General features: G+C 35.1%; 5 protein-coding genes across 6 annotated transcripts; 2 read left to right on the top strand and 3 right to left on the bottom strand.

Moving 5' to 3' along the window:
• Nucleotides 1-2,033, top strand: LOC104762428 (two-component response regulator ARR6). The gene is made up of 5 exons (XM_010485704.3): nt 1-387; nt 499-575; nt 666-743; nt 837-907; nt 1,566-2,033. The coding sequence occupies exons 1-5, from the start codon at nt 237-239 to the stop codon at nt 1,759-1,761; spliced, it is 573 nt and encodes a 190-aa protein (XP_010484006.2). The 5' UTR covers nt 1-236; the 3' UTR covers nt 1,762-2,033.
• A 195-nt stretch (nt 2,034-2,228) lies between these two features.
• Nucleotides 2,229-4,114, bottom strand: LOC104762427 (uncharacterized). 2 transcript variants are annotated; one of them, XM_010485703.3, is made up of 4 exons: nt 3,879-3,993; nt 3,692-3,789; nt 3,510-3,576; nt 2,229-3,411 (listed from the first exon to the last, which is right to left on the bottom strand). In XM_010485703.3, the coding sequence occupies exons 2-4, from the start codon at nt 3,770-3,772 to the stop codon at nt 2,522-2,524; spliced, it is 1,038 nt and encodes a 345-aa protein (XP_010484005.1). In that variant the 5' UTR covers nt 3,773-3,789; nt 3,879-3,993; the 3' UTR covers nt 2,229-2,521. The 2 variants fall into 2 exon arrangements, with proteins under 2 accessions (XP_010484005.1, XP_087354854.1); XM_087498728.1 differs by having other exon boundaries at nt 3,692-4,114.
• Nucleotides 4,115-4,601: 487 nt separating this feature from the next.
• On the bottom strand, nt 4,602-6,022 carry LOC104762426 (uncharacterized). The gene is made up of 3 exons (XM_010485701.3): nt 5,412-6,022; nt 5,053-5,183; nt 4,602-4,930 (listed from the first exon to the last, which is right to left on the bottom strand). Exons 1-3 carry the CDS (start codon nt 5,656-5,658, stop codon nt 4,826-4,828), a joined length of 483 nt encoding a protein of 160 aa, XP_010484003.1. The 5' UTR covers nt 5,659-6,022; the 3' UTR covers nt 4,602-4,825.
• A 1,280-nt stretch (nt 6,023-7,302) lies between these two features.
• LOC104762425 (nucleobase-ascorbate transporter 6) lies at nt 7,303-11,895 on the bottom strand. The gene is made up of 14 exons (XM_010485700.3): nt 11,066-11,895; nt 10,764-10,908; nt 10,205-10,302; nt 9,913-10,089; nt 9,700-9,800; nt 9,509-9,584; nt 9,348-9,407; nt 9,066-9,250; nt 8,831-8,927; nt 8,630-8,716; nt 8,484-8,542; nt 8,301-8,392; nt 7,973-8,211; nt 7,303-7,808 (listed from the first exon to the last, which is right to left on the bottom strand). Exons 2-14 carry the CDS (start codon nt 10,870-10,872, stop codon nt 7,590-7,592), a joined length of 1,599 nt encoding a protein of 532 aa, XP_010484002.1. The 5' UTR covers nt 10,873-10,908; nt 11,066-11,895; the 3' UTR covers nt 7,303-7,589.
• A 1,813-nt stretch (nt 11,896-13,708) lies between these two features.
• Nucleotides 13,709-14,810, top strand: LOC104762424 (elongation factor Tu, chloroplastic-like). Its single transcript, XM_087498727.1, has one exon. The coding sequence runs from the start codon at nt 14,034-14,036 to the stop codon at nt 14,655-14,657; it is 624 nt and encodes a 207-aa protein (XP_087354853.1). The 5' UTR covers nt 13,709-14,033; the 3' UTR covers nt 14,658-14,810.
• Nucleotides 14,811-17,658: the final 2,848 nt, after the last annotated feature.

The raw sequence follows: 17,658 nt of genomic DNA, 5'->3' as shown, positions 1-17,658 counted from the left end.
GACAACAAAATCTTGAAGATATGCAAAATCTCTCGATTTCATTCATATTTTTTTCCCTCTTTTTTTCTATAATTATTTTTATTTCTTTCTTAACTTATTAATATGTATATATATCACCCAACCAGCTCCACTGTTTCACAACATCATACAATATTTCTCTTCCTCTCTATTCTTCCAACTCCTTTCAATTTATTACAAAAGATTTGTCTCATTCTTCGATCCAAATATAAAATTAAATGGCTGAAGTTTTGCTACCAAGGAAGATGGAGATGGCCAACGATCCTTCAAAGTTTGGATCACCGGATCTTCTTCATGTTCTTGCCGTCGACGACAGTCACGTTGATCGGAAATTCATCGAGCGTTTGCTCAGAGTCTCTTCTTGCAAAGGTAAAAAAACACACATCTTTCTTTTTTCAAGAACTCATCCATTTATAATACTCTATTACAAATTCAGACAGGTTAACTGAATAAAAACCTCTGTTTTTTTGTGTTCTTCAGTAACTGTTGTCGATAGTGCGACAAGAGCTCTCCAATACCTTGGATTGGATGTTGAGGTCAAATCCGTGGGATTTGAGGTAAATCATTATTTACAAGAGAATATGAAACTTTTGCCGTAACTATCAAGCAAATGACCTAATGGTGATTTTGCTTTGTTTTGTTTTCAGGATTTGAAGGTTAACTTAATAATGACGGATTACTCAATGCCCGGTATGACTGGATATGAACTCTTGAAGAAGATCAAAGTAAGCAAAACATTTCCACTGATTTAATTAGTTGAGTTAAAATTCATAAATATTATGTGCTTATCTAATCCTTTTTTGGTAAATTTTCAACAGGAATCATCAGCTTTTAGAGAAGTACCGGTGGTGATTATGTCCTCCGAGAACATTTTGCCTCGTATTGATAGGTAGGTATATTTATATTATGATCGATCTTAATGATGGTGTTATTATTAGTCAAACTTTATTTTATTTGGTGAATATTTTTGTTTGGAATTCTTGGTTGACAAACAAAATAAAAAAAAAAAAGGATTAGATCCCAAAGTAAAAAGATCATGCTCATATGGTTTTAAAAGTTGATTTCTAATAAACCATTCTTGGTGGTGATTGCATAGTTAATCAAAAGTTGAGATTTTGGTGATCTTTTATGGGTCCCAAGATGATTTTGTGTATAAAGATGTTTCTAACCAGCAAAATCTCTACTTTGGGATTTGATTCTGTTTTTGGTGATGTGATATAGTATTATACAATAAATAATAATTATATGATCTTTTGCTTTGCCTAATCTTGTGGTAGGGTATTGTGAAAGCCACCTCACATGCTTTTTTATTCACTTCGCATATTTGGAAACCTCTAGAGGCCAGATTTAATATATTTTTTTTAAAAAAGGAATATGTTTAGTGTACGCACAATGGCCAACTCAATTATGACCTGGCCATCTTATGATTGTTTGCTACATACACTACAAAAACAAAAAACTTATTGATCCAAAGCTATCAAACTTTATTGAGATTGGAGTTTACTTAAAACTGATCTTTCTTGTGATTTTTTTTTGTTGTCATTCAGATGTCTTGAAGAAGGGGCTGAAGATTTCTTACTGAAGCCTGTAAAACTCTCTGATGTAAAAAGATTAAGAGATTCTCTAATGAAAGTTGAAGATTTATCTTTCACAAAGAGTATTCAGAAGAGAGAGCTAGAAACCGAGAATGTCTACTCTTTTGATTCACCTGTTCAATCACAGCTCAAACGCACAAAGATCTGAGCTTTCCGATGCAAATTCCACGTCTGCATCTCAGAGCTTAATGACTGATGATGATTCTCTCCAGCTCAATGACCTATACAATTTTCCAGCCCTTACGGTTTTTTTTGCTGATTGACTTCAGTGAGTTCAATCACATAGTAGTAATGTAAATGGTATAGAGAGGAGCAAAAGTATATTATATTCATTAGAGTAATCTTAGTTTTTTTCCTTACAAGAGATTTGTAAGCTGGTTTACTGAAAATTGTTAAGAATCAAGCACAAGTTTTCTATAAGAATCAAGTCCAAAAGATCATGTACTCATGAGAGTACATCTCTCTCTGAATGGTGACTCTAAAAGAGAAGCTTTGGTGATGAGGAACTTATAAAGAAGATTCACCATGGCAACAGAATAACTCTTCAACCTTCAATAATGTTTGACAAGGAAGGAATAAATGCATACCAAACACCTTAATACTGTAAAGTTGGAATTAGAAAGAGAACATAGCATATCATTATTGAAACTATCTAAAATGTATTTGAATTTTCTGTACCACCTTTTATGTATTCACACATCACACTCTACATCATCACCACAGTGTTTCAGACTTAAGAACCATCGATGACATAGAAAACAAAGCTCAAGTTCTCGAGTGCCAAAAGACAATACTATACCCACATTATCATCTTCTAAGCTAGAAAAGAACCAGAGAGTCAAAAGACTGAAGCAAAAAAATAGAGCAATCGAACAGAACATGGTTTGCGAAATCCGCACCTCTCCCTTTTAAAACTTGCAAAACATGCTAGACGAACGAGCCAGCCGAATTGTTAGGCCACCACCACCTTGAATACTAGTCTCAGCCTTGACTGCTATCCGTTCATAGGGTTTCCTGCACCCTGGACAACGTCCATCTCCATCGCAAATTGTCTTGTGGCAGAACAGACAGAGCCGGAATCCGCAAGGACAAGGCAGGAAATTCGAATCCGTCAAGTCCAAGTCTTCGTAGCAGATGGGACATGAAGATGGAATCACCACAGAGCTATAACGCTTGTCCAGCTCCGGAAAACTAAGCTGCTTAGCCAAATTAGGTAACCCCTGTGGGCGAAGGTCATCATCAGGCCTCCAAGCTCTATTACTCTTCTGCTTCCTTGATGGCACTCTCGAGCAATCCTGCTTTACATCTTCAACACACACAGCACCTGATGCACCACCAACCGAATCACCCACATTAGAAGATGATTGTCCAAGACTCTCTTGCACTTTGGCAGACTCACGGAGATGATTCTCTTTCTCATTCTCTTCCTCAGCCGCTAATGCATCAGCAACAGCTTCCCAATCATCCACACACCCATCATCATCATCATCATCATCATCCTCTGCATTATCCTCTTCTGTTATGTTACCGGAGCAAAAGCCACTGCTGCTACTACTACTCCTGCTACTCCTCCCACTGTAGTTAGTACTTATATCTGTACCTCCCATAGAGCTATTCGAAGGTGACTCCATAAAACTCTCATGATGAAGATTAGTATTCCCACCGTTAGTATTATCCTCTTCTCTACGCACCCCATCTAAACTCTCCACCACTGGTGGTTGGTTACTTCTCCGATCAGGCTTCCCACTGCGATTAACACTACTCTCCTCTTTACCTCCTCCCTTATTGCTCACCGCAACTAACAATAGTAAAATCAAACACACAGAATCAATACATACACCAAATCTAACCAAACCAATAGAAAGAAGGCAAAAACACACAACAATTAAAACATACCTTGAGAAAGCCATTGCTCACGACGGAGACCAAGCTTGTTCTGCTTTATCTTAGCAGACTTATTGTTCTGCAAAAACACAATGCCAAATAAAAAAAAAAATCAAAACTTTGAATCAAATTGGAGAGAAAGGGATGAGATTTAAGGAGAAACGACGAAAGAGATGTGGAAGAGATAACGTTACCCTCTTCTTCTTTCCACAATCTCTCGAGGTGCTAGGAGGAGCCGCAGTAGCAGAAGCGTTGGTGATCGAATCTGAAATCATGATTCGTTGATTGATTCCTGTGACGGAGTAAAGATTACAACAGTGGTAAAGGGTTATTAAAAAGAATTGGAAGAATTCGAAATCGAAGATGAAGATTCTCAAAAACCCTAAATTCAGATTTGGTCGCTTGAGAGACTCGAGAGGGAGAGATAGGGAGAGAAGAAACGTGAAGATTTTTATATTATTTTATTTTATTTTCTCTTTTAATGTTTTAATTTAATAAAAAAATCAAAGAGAAGAGATGATATAAAGGGATAACGGAAACTCCTCTTCTCCGCTCAGACAATTTCGCTCGATGCTGAAATGACTTTAATACCCCTACTTATTCGTGTGGAATCTTTTGTAAGTCGGTGAGTGCGCACGTGCGATGTAAACGATGCCGTATACAAGGGGTTAATATGGAAAATAAGATGTACATACAGATTTACCTTTTTGGTATTCTCAAAAGATCTTTGATGAAGACTTTTATTTTGAGATGATTATATGCAATTTTGCAAGCTTGTTGTCAATATTGTGAGTTAAAAAAAGCTGTGTAAATGATTTTGTTTTCTCATTACAAAGATTTTTTTTGTGCAATAAACAAATTTTCGCATCAAGCAAACGAATAAAAACTATAATTATTTTGTTTAGGTTGTATCGTTCTTTTTATAATAAGTTTTTTGGTTATTAAGTAATGATTGATGCATTAGGTGTTGAATATTTAGTTTTAGTTAATGAAATAAATGTTTTTTGGTCAACAAATTTGACATTAGTCACATATTTTAATACGTAAAAATTGGAAACTCGATAAATGATATAATAATTAGTAAAAAAAATGTGAAAGAAAATCTAGAAAATGAAGAAAAATTAAATCCTTTGGATCTTTTTCTTCAGTTTTTATTAAGTTAAAACAAAAAAGAAAGCTTCTTCTACCACAATCAAATGGTGTTTTTTTTTCTTTACAATTTGATTGGGAAAAACATCAATACAAAGAGAAATCAAAATGATAACAAAAAAAAGTCAAAAGTAAAAGAAAAAGGATAGAAAAAACAAATAAAAATTAAATTGAAGTGTTTAGCTTGTAGATTCTGATATGCTTTGAAGAGAAGGCTGCCAAGCTCTAACTTTATTGGTAGCTCCTCCTGTGTTCACCCCTCTCTGCTTTTCATGTATCCTTCTCTGTTTATCAAAAACCTCTAACTCTGTTATTCTTTGTTAACACTTAATTGTTTCAATCAGAGAATTAAAACTCAAATCTGATACAGAGCAATTGTGGTTAGGTAATATATAATAAATAATACCTGAGTGTCTTTGTCAGAAGCAGATTCAGATCTTAGGGTTAGTGGGTTAATCTCCTCTTCTGCTACAGAAAACTCTCCATGGATCTTCTTCATCTTTTCAGATTTCTTGGCTCTTAATCCTTTCATCACCTCTATTAATCAAGAAAAAACTTACTTTATAATTGAAGAAAGTAATCCTAACAATTTTATACACTTCATCAGTGATGATTGTAATTGAACGTGGAGCAGAAGAAACAAACTGAACAAAGCCCTAAGAGTTACGTTAGGTTTTTATTTTTCGTTTCTTGTTCCTGACTTCAAAACTAAAATACATTTTATGTGTGATTTATGCAAGAGAGACTGAGTGATATATTTAATACCTTCCGAAGAGATGAGCCTATAGACATGGCCGAGCAAAAGATTATCGGAAGGACGTAGAAGTTTGATACGAGTGACGCGGAGAGAACCGCCGTGAGGTACGGCGGAGGAAAGAAGGAGAGCTACATGGTGACCGGGATGAGACTTAAGCACTTCGCTAGCGTTTACTGTACAGTAAAATCTCACCGATTTACCGTCTGGTCGTTGTATCACCGTCGTTGCCGCCTCCGCCGCTTGACAGTTCCCCATTTCTCTCTCTCTCTCTCTCTCTCTCACGGCGGAGAAAAGTAGGAGAGAGAAGAGTGAGGGAGTAAGCGTAGCTAGGTAGAGGGAGGGGTCGTCTGTACTGATTGAGAATAGCTTCTTCTTACGTTATTCCCTTTATACAATAATACTCACCCTTTTATTTCATACTGTATTATTCATCCATTTTGTCATCAATTATTTATTATTTTCAATTTTAATGATATAAAAAAAGTAGTACGAATGAGGTGGTAATAATTATGTAGTTGAGTATCTCTAATATTCGATCAACACTTAGATGGGAGAGTATTATTATTAGAAAGAGTCTCTAAATAGAGAGGTATAGAATAATGATCGTAATTGCTCAATTGATTATTATGTTTTGGACTGTCCGTACAGAGCCCCCCCCCCCCCCCCCCCCCCCCCCAAGTGTTTTGCTTGGCTGGAATCTTTCAAGAAAAAGTAGATTCCAAGTAAGCTTTTTAATTAAATCTGTAAAGCCTTTGATACTACGAATCTATTAACCATTTTAATTCTTGTATATGCTAGTTTGCTAGTAATAGTAATATCACTTAGCTTAGCTCAGTTCAACCTATGCAGAGTAAATTACTAATTCACAAGTCAGAACAGAAGAAGTTAATCACTAACTTTTGTAAGATAATCACTCTACTACATGCATCTCAAAAGTTAAAGAGTATATATATATATATCAACTAGTAACTACTACTGGACCACTATTTTAGAAAATACTTTCACCAAATTTTAATTTCCTTCTTTATTATATTCTGTTTTTTTATCCTAGTTTTAATTTTGTTAAAATAATTTCTACAACTAACGTTGTAGAAAACAAATTTGGCTGCTGTTTATAATTTATAACCAAATTATTCTAAGATTCTTATCTATACAATTGTTTTAAACGTTTTAACCACATAAGTTAAGGTTTTTTTTCGATTACTACAACTCAATTTTCAATAAAAAAAAAACATTTGAATTGCTGCCATAAAAAAATATTGAATTTAGATAAGTGTATATAATAATATTCACAGTAGACATGGCGTTTAATAAAAGATAATTAAATCTACTACTTAAATTAGTAATAATAGTTATATAATTCAGAAATGCGAATTCAATACGAAAAAAAGATAAATAGTTTGCGGAACAACAAAAATAAACAATTTTGTTTTGTCAACTAAAAAAAACAAACTTTTTATAAATCTTTTTTTTTAAAGGCAATGATGATCTTTTTGTGGAAATTAAAATAACGAAAATGACAACCAAAAATGAAGTAATAATATTCCCCTCGTGCAATCAACCCTATTCACATGCTTACTGTACACTTTATCTCGATCTCCTGAAAGCCTGTGTCGTATTAAACTTTAATTATTGAACATTTCTAATTAATTACTGTGTTAATCGATCAGCCTTACAAAACAAAGTAATCTTAACCTTTTGCTTGTCCACTAATTAAGATAACATACAAAAGTTGCCTTAATGCCTCTATATTTTATTTAACAGAGAACAAGCACCTCACGCAAGAGTGAAAGGTCGCCCTATTATCTTAATCTTGTGCTCATAAATTATTCACCAAATTTTATTTAAAGTTTCGACATAATCAATCAATTATCTTAGTTAAACTTTAAAATCAAGACGTTTAGCAAAATTCAGCTAAAAATTTGTTTAGAAACTAATCAAAATCACAAAGTAGTGTTCCCTCGGATTTACAAAGACAATTAGAGAGAGAGTAAACAACAATGCTCTTAAGATTCATCATCATTCTTGTAAATAAGACTAGAAATGTGAGAGATATTTAAAGTTTCCAAAGTTGTAAAAAGAACCGAGACACAGAGGCTTAAAAACTCAAGGCAAAAATGGTGAAACTCTTGAGTTTTCACCACTTTTGTTTCCAGTTATATCTTTGCTCTTCTCTTCTTCCCCTTTCAGACAGATGGGAAATACTTGTTGAGATTAAAAGGAAGAGAGTAGAACTCTTCACTTCTTGTGTCACCTTTGAAAGATCTAAACTTGTCCCACCAGTGCTTTCCTCGGTCTTTCCTTATCGAAGAGTCTTTCTTGTGCAATGTGTTGTCCAAGAAGAAGGCGACGCTTCCAGCAACAAAAGGCTCTGAGGAGAACGGAACATTCACCATATCGTTGAACTGCCAAATATGTAAAGAGAATAAGAGTTTCATTAGCTCAGGCCAAGCTAAACTCAATTCTTTGCTATTGGATCAAAAGATGGGTGGAGTTTTAGGCATTTGTGGATTATTCTACCAAAAACCAATTTCAATGGAAAGAGAACAGTGAATTGGTTACTACATACCCAACGAGCCCCAGTGTGGACTGGACCATATCCTTTGATTGCGGTGTACTCATTGAAATATTGAGGGATGGACAAGCCAAGGAAGACAGAGAAGCCTAAGATGAACTTGGTCCTGAAGCTGTTTAAGTTGCAGAACTGAAGGAAACTCAAACCTCCAGCTCCCACGTACGCAAAGAAGAGACAGTATAAAGCAGCAATGATGGGTGCGGGAATTGAAGCAAACACAGCTCCAAATTTTCCTGCATTAGCATATGATGGATCATCAGTACAGAATAGATTTCAAGCAAAAGATTGTTCTTTCATTTGTTGATATAGATTTGCAGCTAACCAAGAATAGAGAAGAATATCATGAAGCCTGCAGCTATCTGGACAACCCTTCGACTGCCAACTCGAGTCAAGGCCAATAACCCCGCATTTTCTCTGCAGGAAAGAGGGAGAAAACCAACTTTCATACCAAAATATCTAGAGAAATTAATAATATCAGATCATTTATCATCTCTGAGATGCTTACACAGAGACAGAGGAACCAGCTCCAGTACCAAACAACCCTGATATTAGAATCGCAACTCCCTGTTCCACAAAACATAGCATAAACACTTCAGAATTCGATCAACATAGATTCAGCAACATCATAACTTCAAAATGTAGCTGAGTTACCTGCCAGCCAACACCGCGGCTGAGAATAGATGGTGGTAACATCGTTGCACTTGCGTATCTCGAGACAGAGACAAAAGCACCGGTTGACTTTAAAGTTCAGCCAGACACAGAAGAAACAAGAAACAAGAATGAATGAACAGAATAACAGAGCACAATCATTGTATTTCGAAAGATTAAAACATGAAGAAGATAATCACAGACCTCAACTAGAGCAACAAAAGAAGCCATCATCATTGCAAAAGCTTCTCCAGCATCAAACGACGGGGCACCCCACTGGAAAGGCCATGGAACTCTTATCCTGAGTTTTAAAAATCAACGAATCCAATGAGATCACAATTATGAATCACATTTATCTTTTGATACTCTATTTCTTGATGCTCTTTTGTTCTGCTTAAACTGCAAAATTCTAGTGGAAATGTCATTAGTAATCACTTACCATGGGGCAGCACCTATGATTCCAGCACGATCTGTCCTGCAACTTGTTTGTGTAGTTGGTGCAGCACCATTGTAAGCCCCACCAACTGTAAGAAGATGAGCATAGATCCACACAATCACCACCGCGAATATCACAGCAAATCGGTCAAACACATTTTTCCCTGATTTGATCACATGAGGCAGGTACTGCAACAGGAAACATGAACACATGAAATCAGGTAACCGTAATAATTATAGCTTTTGATTTTGGGAGTTAGACAGGTTTAATCTGTTAGTGAGTTACCTGTGAAACGAATACTAGAATAAGAAGCTCAGGCAGTCCAATCTCTATGCATTTAGCAACCTGAAATGTAAAAAGGGATATTAACAACCGAAGAAATTAAGAGTTTCTGGTCTGGCTCATTAAAACTGTTTTGTGTTTCAGTGTATTTAGAGTAGACTTACCCCCGGGAAACCAAACTCATACAGCCCAAAACCAACGAGACCCACCAGGGGAACAGCTGAAATAGGACTTAAGAACCTGTAAATGATATACAAAAGAAATTAGCATCGCCTCGTCGTTAATGTAATGCTGAAGACAAGTCTGAGAAAGCTAATGCTGTGACATCTAAGACCATATTTTTGTTCAGACTAACCTAACAACATTACGCCAGAGACCACTGAAACCAAGAATCATCTGCAGGGTAGAAGCAACAATCAAGGCGCCTTGGGTTGCCCGCATTATCCTCTCAAATCTCTAAAGAAAGCAAAACATATTCTTTGTTGTTATAATATATAGCACCAAGAAAGGGTCATAGAGATGATGAAATCAAACATTATAAAATAAAGAGGAAGTCATAAAATCATACCTCAATAGGATTAGAGGTATCACTGAATCTGCCAGAGAGGATGATGGAAATTGTTGTCGGTACAAAGGTGTAGGAAGCTCCAATAACAGCAGGCAACCTAGTCCCGAACAGCGTTTGGAGCAATGTGTTGATTCCAGCAACAAAGAGAATAGTCTGGATCACCTTTGCCTTCTCTTCCTGAAAATTACAGAAAAATCAAAATCAAAGCAAAAATCATTTACAATCAGTGACACCAATTGATTTGCCTTGCTCGTTATTATAATTTTATAAGTAAACGCTGTGGAGGACTTACGTATCCACCTCCCATCTGGGGAACAAGAGCAGTAGGTATGAGCACTGTTGTGCCAAGCATCACAAGGTAATGTTGAAATCCGAGAAGAATAGCTTCAGCTGAAACACAAACATGAAGAAGATAAGTTAAGTATTAATGGAAACTAACGAATACCAAAACCAACTCATTGCAACACAGTGTCTGGATTTGGGGTTTAAACCGATTAATCCACCAAGTCTAGATGTGTGAATGAACATATGGAAGAGATTAAATAGTAACTCGTTATCATTCCAACATTACCCAGAGAATGATAATAAAAGAAGACAAACCCCACAAATTTAGCAACAGATTAGGTAAGACTAAGAACAGTGAAGAAGAAGAAGAAAAAGACAAATCTAACGAGAATCGAACAAGTAAAACAAGAGTTTGTAGTCTTAAAGGTCGTCGTCGAGACATTGTTCAAAAGAAGAACGCCGAATAAAGTGACAAAAAAAAACCCCCCACCGATAAAGAAGAAGCTTTTTAAACTTGGAATCTAGAAGAAGGGGGGGGGGGGAGAAGAGAGAAGAGGGAAGCTTACGCCAAGGGGGAGGACTGGTGATGCAGTAAGAAATGTTGGGAAGTTGATCTTTAGGAGGATGAGGTTGAGGTTCATCTGCTTTGGGTGCTGGAGCTCCACCCCCTGCCATGTTTCTCTCTTAACCTCTCTCTTTCTCTCTCTATCTCTGCAATAAACAATGAACACAGAGTAAGAGAAAAGTTCTCTCCCCACAGATCGGGGAATCTAGCTGCAATGTGTAAGCTAAGCACAAATCAGTGCCAAAAAAAAAAAAAAAGAGAAAAAAAAAATTGACAAATCGGAAGGGAGATAGAGAAACTCACATCAGTGGCAGCTTCTGGGAAAGAGAGAGAGGAAGAAGAAGACGAACGAAGAAGAAATAAAGAGAGTAACAACAGGAAACAGCAACCAAGCGAGAGAGTGTGTGAGAGAGAGAGAGAGGTTTAGGTACAAAAGGTAAAGCTACACAGAGAAAGAAGGAAGGAAGAGAGAGAGAGAGAGAGAGAGAGGGAAGGTGAAAAAAATGGAAAGTAACAACTTTATTTAATTTCTCTACAAAACTCGAGGTCTGATACAAAATACTACTGTACTACCGTATTAATTGTTGGAGTCAAAAAAATTTATGAATGTAATGGGACAACAAATATTGTTGTTAGCAAATATAAAGGGATCCTTCTTTTAATGAACAATTTATTTTCAACGCTGTTCTTGATTTGGTAATTAAGTTATAGACACCTAATGGATACAGATTTTTTTTTTTTATAATATTCCTTTTGTCTACATTGTATAGAATTTCAAAGAGTATAGATTTATTTTTCTTTATTTTTTTTAGGTGGTCAATAATAGTAATCATGGATTTTGAATTAGACGCAAGGAATCAATTAGAAATAGCGGTGCTGAAAATAGCGCCGTATGAGTTTTGTTTTTTTGCTGTATAGTATAAATTAAAAATTATGTAGGAGTATAGTTTTTGAAAGAATTGAGGGAGGGAGGAGCAGTAATAAATGATTAATTAATAAAAGAGAAGAAAAGGAAAAAAATAAATAAAGACGAAAGGGATGTGAACAAAGGAAGAGACGAGAGGAATCTTTTCTTCCTTTAAAGCTATTTATTTGCATTTTTTGTAAAGTCATTTTGTCTTTTTTTTTTCCTCGTTAAGTAAAGTTTTTTTTAAACCTATCTCTCTTTTCAATCAGATTGAAAACAAAACACGAAAAGTGAGATTTGTCAAATAAGTAAAACTTTCAATAATTCTTTCGTTGAATTTTGTTCTTGCTTCACTTTTTCAAAAAAAAAGAGCACATTTCTAATTGTCGGGTTAATTGCAGCTAAAATGGATTAACAACTTTCTTACTTTGTATTATACGACTTATCAAACACGGTTGTTTAGGGATTTTTCCTTTTAACAGCTTGACTTCCAAAACTCCTATTGTATACACTTTTTTTCTTTTTTCAAGTTACAAAACAAAGAAGTTTCACAAGGTTGAATGTGTAATCTGAAAATTCTTCCATTAAAAAGGTAAATATCTAACATACACTGTTGAGATAAAACTGAAGTGTATTAGATAAAATAATTTCCTTGTGATTTGTATTGACACGGATGTTATTCTTCTATAGGAGAAGAGAACCTTATTATATACTTTTAATATGGTATTGTCCAAATCGTATAACATACGCATAAAACTAGAGATAACGGAGCAAACAAAAAACAGAAAATATAAATGTCACGTCCACTTTTTATTTCTTGTAGTCCCGTGATCCATATATAAAACAATCTAATGAAACAATTTATAAAAAAAGATGCTTTAACGTTAAAAGATGATTTGTTATCGAATTTAGTGGGACAATATTATATTATTATTCTAGTGGGCTGATTAGATAGGTCTCTCAAGATTTAATCCCGTCACCAAACTTCTTAAGATAAGATTTGCAGTAAGATAAACAAAGCTATTAAGTTTACTATTCGGATAGTAGATGCGTATATTTTGATTCTTCTATACGTTTGAGTCATGTTTGTTCTAATTCGACGTTTTTGTCAAAACCAGTGATGCATCGTTTTCAAATTTATTATAGTTTCGGTAATAACTATTGTACATATAACTATTTTTTGACCTAATTTCACCTTCTTCAATTTTATCTTTTGCCGACAATTCCCAATATTTTTCCATCTTTTTTTTTTCTTCCGAATTTAATTTTAAACAGTCATGTTAAATTAATTTGATACTTTTCACATTATAGATGGACAGTTGCAAATGTTGCAACACGTACGGTTACCTGTTTCGACCCAAAATAATGAAATATCCTCTAAAGATTATTCAAAAGTCTTTTAAAAACAATATAGTACTATATTCAAAATATCATGCATGTTTTGTTGAATGGATCTCTTCAAATCTTCTTAAAAGTCATACACACACATTCTCCATGCTAAACCTTTAGGCCATCATTAACGGAGGAATACATGGTGTGTTCTAAGCCCAAAAAAATCAATAAAAAAGTGAATAGTGGGCTTAGATCAAATTTTCTGATCTTAAATGAGAACTGATCCAAGCCTAGTTCTCATGTGTCGTGGCTTCACGTCATTGGTCGAGATGTTTTGGAAAGAAAGAAAAATTTTCATTTCTTCCCTTCACCGTCAAAGGTCAGTTTTCCGGCAATTGAAAATCTCACAAATTCAAGCTGAGCCTTTGTCGAAATCTATACAAACCTCACTCTATCCCCAAATCTTCTTCTTCTTCGTCTCCCCCAATCAAAACCCTAGGATTCTCGATTTCTCCTCCAAATCCGTCTTCCATGGCGATATCGGCTCCAACCGCTTGCTCTTCTTCTTCCTCTAGACTCCTCTGTTCCTACTCTTCTCCTTCTCCATCTCTTTACCCCGCACCTGTTTCCGCCATTTCCACCTCTGGTAAGCTCAAAACCCTAACCCTCTCTTCCTATTTCCTCCCTTCTTACTCCTTGACCACTACTACTACTACTCAGATGGACGGAGCTATCCTCGTTGTCTCCGGCGCTGATGGTCCTATGCCTCAGACTAAAGAGCATATCCTTTTGGCTAAGCAGGTTGGTGTTCCTGATATGGTTGTGTTCCTTAACAAAGAGGATCAAGTAGATGATGCGGAGTAGCTAGAGCTCGTTGAGCTTGAGGTTCGTGAACTTCTCTCGTCTTATGAATTTAACGGTGATGATATTCTGATTGTATCTGGCTCTGCTTTGTTAGCTGTAGAGACACTCACTCAGAATCCTAATGTGAAGAGAGGTGATAACAAATGGGTAGATAAGATTTACGAACTTATGGATTCTGTTGATAGTTACATCCCAATCCCTCAGAGACAAACTGAGTTGCCTTTCTTGTTAGCTGTTGAAGATGTGTTCTCTATCACCGGACGTGGTACCGTGGCTACAGGGCGTGTTGAGAGAGGTACGATTAAGGTAGGAGAGACTGTAGATTTAGTGGGTTTGAGGGAGACTAGGAACTACACTGTCACTGGGGTCGAAATGTTTCAGAAGATTCTTGATGAGGCTTTAGCTGGTGACAATGTAGGGTTGTTGCTTAGGGGTATTCAGAAAGCTGATATTCAGAGAGGTATGGTTTTAGCTAAGCCTGGATCCATTACTCCACATACCAAGTTTGAAGCGATTGTGTATGTGTTGAAGAAAGAAGAAGGTGGGAGGCATTCCCCGTTCTTTGCAGGTTATAGGCCTCAGTTCTACATGAGGACGACTGATGTTACGGGTAAAGTGACAAAGATTATGAACGACAAAGACGAGGAGTCGAAGATGGTTATGCCCGGTGATCGAGTCAAGATTGTTGTTGAGCTTATTGTGCCGGTTGCTTGTGAACAAGGTACGAGGTTTGCTATCAGAGAAGGAGGTAAGACTGTTGGTGCGGGAGTTATTCAGGCTATCATCGAATGATTATAAAATGGGTTTTTTGGAGAGTTTCACATAGTGAGCATCTTCTTGCTTTCTTTTTGTTTCCCTCTTGATTCTCGAACTCGTTTTTTACTTTTCTTTTTGTGCCATTTTCTTCTTTAAGAACTCGAAATCAAAATGTCATATATTTCTTGATTTCTTTGACCCTCTATATAATTCTTGCATTTGATTTGGGTCCGATCCGAAGATCAATGGTTCATTCTTAGGCCATAACTATCATGTGAATTTCACATTACTCAAAAAGTTAATTGTTTTATGACTTCGATTGTACCAACCACTTAGTTTGAAAACATTGTTCAAAAACTATGAAGATTGTAGTCGTCTTGCAGAGAAGTAAATAGACAATGTTTGATTTTTTTTTTAGTTTCTTATGTTAAACAGAAGAATGATTTAATAGAAGGGAAGTTTACATCTTACATTATTTCACTATATCTTTATTCTAAAAACACCATAATTAGTTTTCTCATTTTTTTTACCTATGATCTTAAATCTAACATTATTTTCACTATATATTTAATCTAAGAATACAAAAAAAAGTTCTCCCATTAATGATGCCCTTAACGCAAACAGAACTTTGAAACGAGTTATGCATTATACGTTATTTATAATTTACGTCAGTCATCCTATATTATTAAATACAAATACACACATGATTAAAAAGTTTGAAATATCCGACACGTGGATACGAAAAAATTGTAAATAATTGATGGTTAGCCAGCTAATTTGTTTTTGAAGGAATTTTTGCACGTGATGAAGGATCCGGCTTGAAACATGATAGTAGTAGGACTAAACCACTGATTAGCTAGTGATCAAATCTGTGAGCCACTCAACATTTGTGAGAGGGAGTAGTTTTCATAGTATTTTTATATGAAAATACCGATAATGACCACATAATCATTGAGATTGGAGACTCACAAGTTGGGTGTCGAGTTGATAATGACGCAATATTCTGAAAACTTTTTGTATTATTGTGTTAAGGACTTTTACTTTTGTCTTTAACTATCAGCCATCATGGTTTGATGTTAACCAAAAATTCGATAAGGTATGGTTTTAATTTGTTTCGAAGTTCTACTGTTGTAAAACAAAATAGTTAAACAAAAATGTCGACTGTATTATTGTAGTCCGATGAATTGGGAGTATTATTGGCTTATTATTGTAACTCTGAAGTGTGAACCCAGTCAAAACCGGCATAAAAAGTGTGATATAGAACTTTTTTTAAAAATGTTATAAAAAAATTAAAAGCCGACCATAAAAAATGAATGAAATGGAAATTAATTTATAGAAAAGTGGGGACTGGGGGAGAGTAAGCACATGGGATGAGAGAAAAAAGCTTTCTGGCGTACTTTGGAGAATTACAACAAAACAACACCACAACTCTCTCATGTGCCTTTCTCTCTACTTTGCCCCCCTTATTAGATTTACAATATCATCCTAAGTTTAATGGCTAACAAGTAACAACAACAACAACACGATGATTGATAACAAAAAGATATATCAACAGGACAGTAAGGAAGAACAATTTTTTTTGTGTGATGGTTTTCATATATAGTCATGTCGTTGGGTCTCTACTCTTTCTATTCTTTTAACACTTCTGATCTCCATTTAGTTCCGCCAATGATGTTCCTTTTCGTCAGATTCATAGTTAAATAAGACTCGAATAAAGACATGCATGCAGATTCACTTTTATTGCTAATATTATTAATGATTCTCGTTTATGCAAAGAAGATCACAAATTTGCAAACAAAAAAACTGAATTTGTTTTGACTCTAAGAAAAAAAATTGAAAGAAATTAAAGTAAAAATTGTTGAAGAAATTAAAAAAATCTACCATATTTGTGGTTGAATAGAGAGGGCGAGATGTAGGGTGTATAAGTAATAGAGTCACATGCATGATACACCCGATATTTAATCTTCAAACATTGGCTATATAAGTTAATTAGATAAATTCCATTTTTACTCTTTGTATTTTTTTTTGATGAATAAAAGTCCATTTTTACTCTTTACCAAGAATCGAATCCTCTAGATCCACTCATAGTTGAAATTCAAAAGTACTTAACTAGAGCTCATAAAATGGTTTGTTGGAGTTGCAATGCAATTAGTGAAGAATGTGATATGTTCGTAATTATCTAAAGTTATATGTACATTCAGATTTCTTTTTTCTTACCTTAGAATAAACCAATAACATGGTTTGGAAATATTAAAATTTGACAATGGCTAAAAAATAGGGGTTCTAAAGTGTAACTTTTCTTCTTTACACGCGTTGTCGTTGATAGTGTTATTTTCTTCTTACAGCACTTTTTTATGAACCGAGTCTACTTAATTTTTATAAATAGTAGTAATAGTATAATCTCGAGTAATTGTAGTAAGAGCAAACTCAACGGTGGTTTTTTAGGAGTTTTTAAGAGATGTTTAAGATTAAAAATAAATCAAAATACATGATAAACGTTAAAATCGATTCTAAGTTAAACATTTTTAGAATCCTTTAGGATTTTATATGTGTCGGTCTGTCATTGGTTGGTGAAATTAACAAAAGAAAAAGAAAAAAAAAATCGACCGAACATTTTTTCTCCTCTCTCTTTCATCTCTTTAGAGCCGATAATTGGTGAATTTTTGTCTCAAGCCTCAATCCATCGAATTGAGAGTCTGTTGAATTGAGAGAAGGATGAGTCGGAAATGGGTTTCTAATCCGGCGTTATCACCATCCAAGCGACGCCGGTGACAACTTCGGCTGATATATGGTTCCTCAAACTCAAACACCAAACCTGAAAATTATTGAAATATCTGAGTGTGGTTCAAGGACGCTCAAATCTTGTCCTATGGGTACACATATCTTTGATTTGAAGTGTAGATCTTTGATATCGTCTGAATTGAGAATAGATATTAGAAAATAGAGTATTCTGATTTGGTAATTGATTAGTAAAATTAGGGTTCTTTCAATTGGGTATTGATGTTAGGAAAATTAGTGTTTACCGTTGTTAGCAGCT

This window comes from Camelina sativa, chromosome 18 (genome assembly GCF_030686135.1).
Source record: "Camelina sativa cultivar CO46 ecotype springtype chromosome 18, ASM3068613v1".
Classification (NCBI taxonomy): Eukaryota; Viridiplantae; Streptophyta; class Magnoliopsida; order Brassicales; family Brassicaceae; genus Camelina; species Camelina sativa.
The sequence above is the reverse complement of the archived record's forward strand: the minus strand, read 5'-3'. Positions and strand labels throughout refer to the sequence as shown.

Excerpts from the sequence above, each read along its gene's own strand:
- LOC104762425 (XM_010485700.3), bottom strand. The coding sequence starts at position 10,872 with ATGGCAGGGGGTGGAGCTCCAGCACCCAAAGCAGATGAACCTCAACCT. Across the intron at positions 10,090-10,204 it reads CCCAGATGGGAGGTGGATAC|GAAGAGAAGGCAAAGGTGAT; the intron begins GTAAGTCCTCCA and ends TGTAATTTTCAG. Across the intron at positions 8,928-9,065 it reads ATCATAGGTGCTGCCCCATG|GATAAGAGTTCCATGGCCTT; the intron begins GTAAGTGATTAC and ends TTTAAAACTCAG.
- LOC104762426 (XM_010485701.3), bottom strand. The coding sequence starts at position 5,658 with ATGGGGAACTGTCAAGCGGCGGAGGCGGCAACGACGGTGATACAACGA. Across the intron at positions 5,184-5,411 it reads TAGGCTCATCTCTTCGGAAG|AGGTGATGAAAGGATTAAGA; the intron begins GTATTAAATATA and ends CTTGATTAATAG. Across the intron at positions 4,931-5,052 it reads CTTCTGACAAAGACACTCAG|AGAAGGATACATGAAAAGCA; the intron begins GTATTATTTATT and ends TTTGATAAACAG.
- LOC104762424 (XM_087498727.1), top strand. The coding sequence starts at position 14,034 with ATGGATTCTGTTGATAGTTACATCCCAATCCCTCAGAGACAAACTGAG.
- LOC104762427 (XM_087498728.1), bottom strand. The coding sequence starts at position 3,772 with ATGATTTCAGATTCGATCACCAACGCTTCTGCTACTGCGGCTCCTCCT. Across the intron at positions 3,577-3,691 it reads ATTGTGGAAAGAAGAAGAGG|AACAATAAGTCTGCTAAGAT; the intron begins GTAACGTTATCT and ends GTGTTTTTGCAG. Across the intron at positions 3,412-3,509 it reads TGAGCAATGGCTTTCTCAAG|TTGCGGTGAGCAATAAGGGA; the intron begins GTATGTTTTAAT and ends TACTATTGTTAG.
- LOC104762428 (XM_010485704.3), top strand. The coding sequence starts at position 237 with ATGGCTGAAGTTTTGCTACCAAGGAAGATGGAGATGGCCAACGATCCT. Across the intron at positions 388-498 it reads CAGAGTCTCTTCTTGCAAAG|TAACTGTTGTCGATAGTGCG; the intron begins GTAAAAAAACAC and ends TGTGTTCTTCAG. Across the intron at positions 576-665 it reads TCAAATCCGTGGGATTTGAG|GATTTGAAGGTTAACTTAAT; the intron begins GTAAATCATTAT and ends TTTTGTTTTCAG.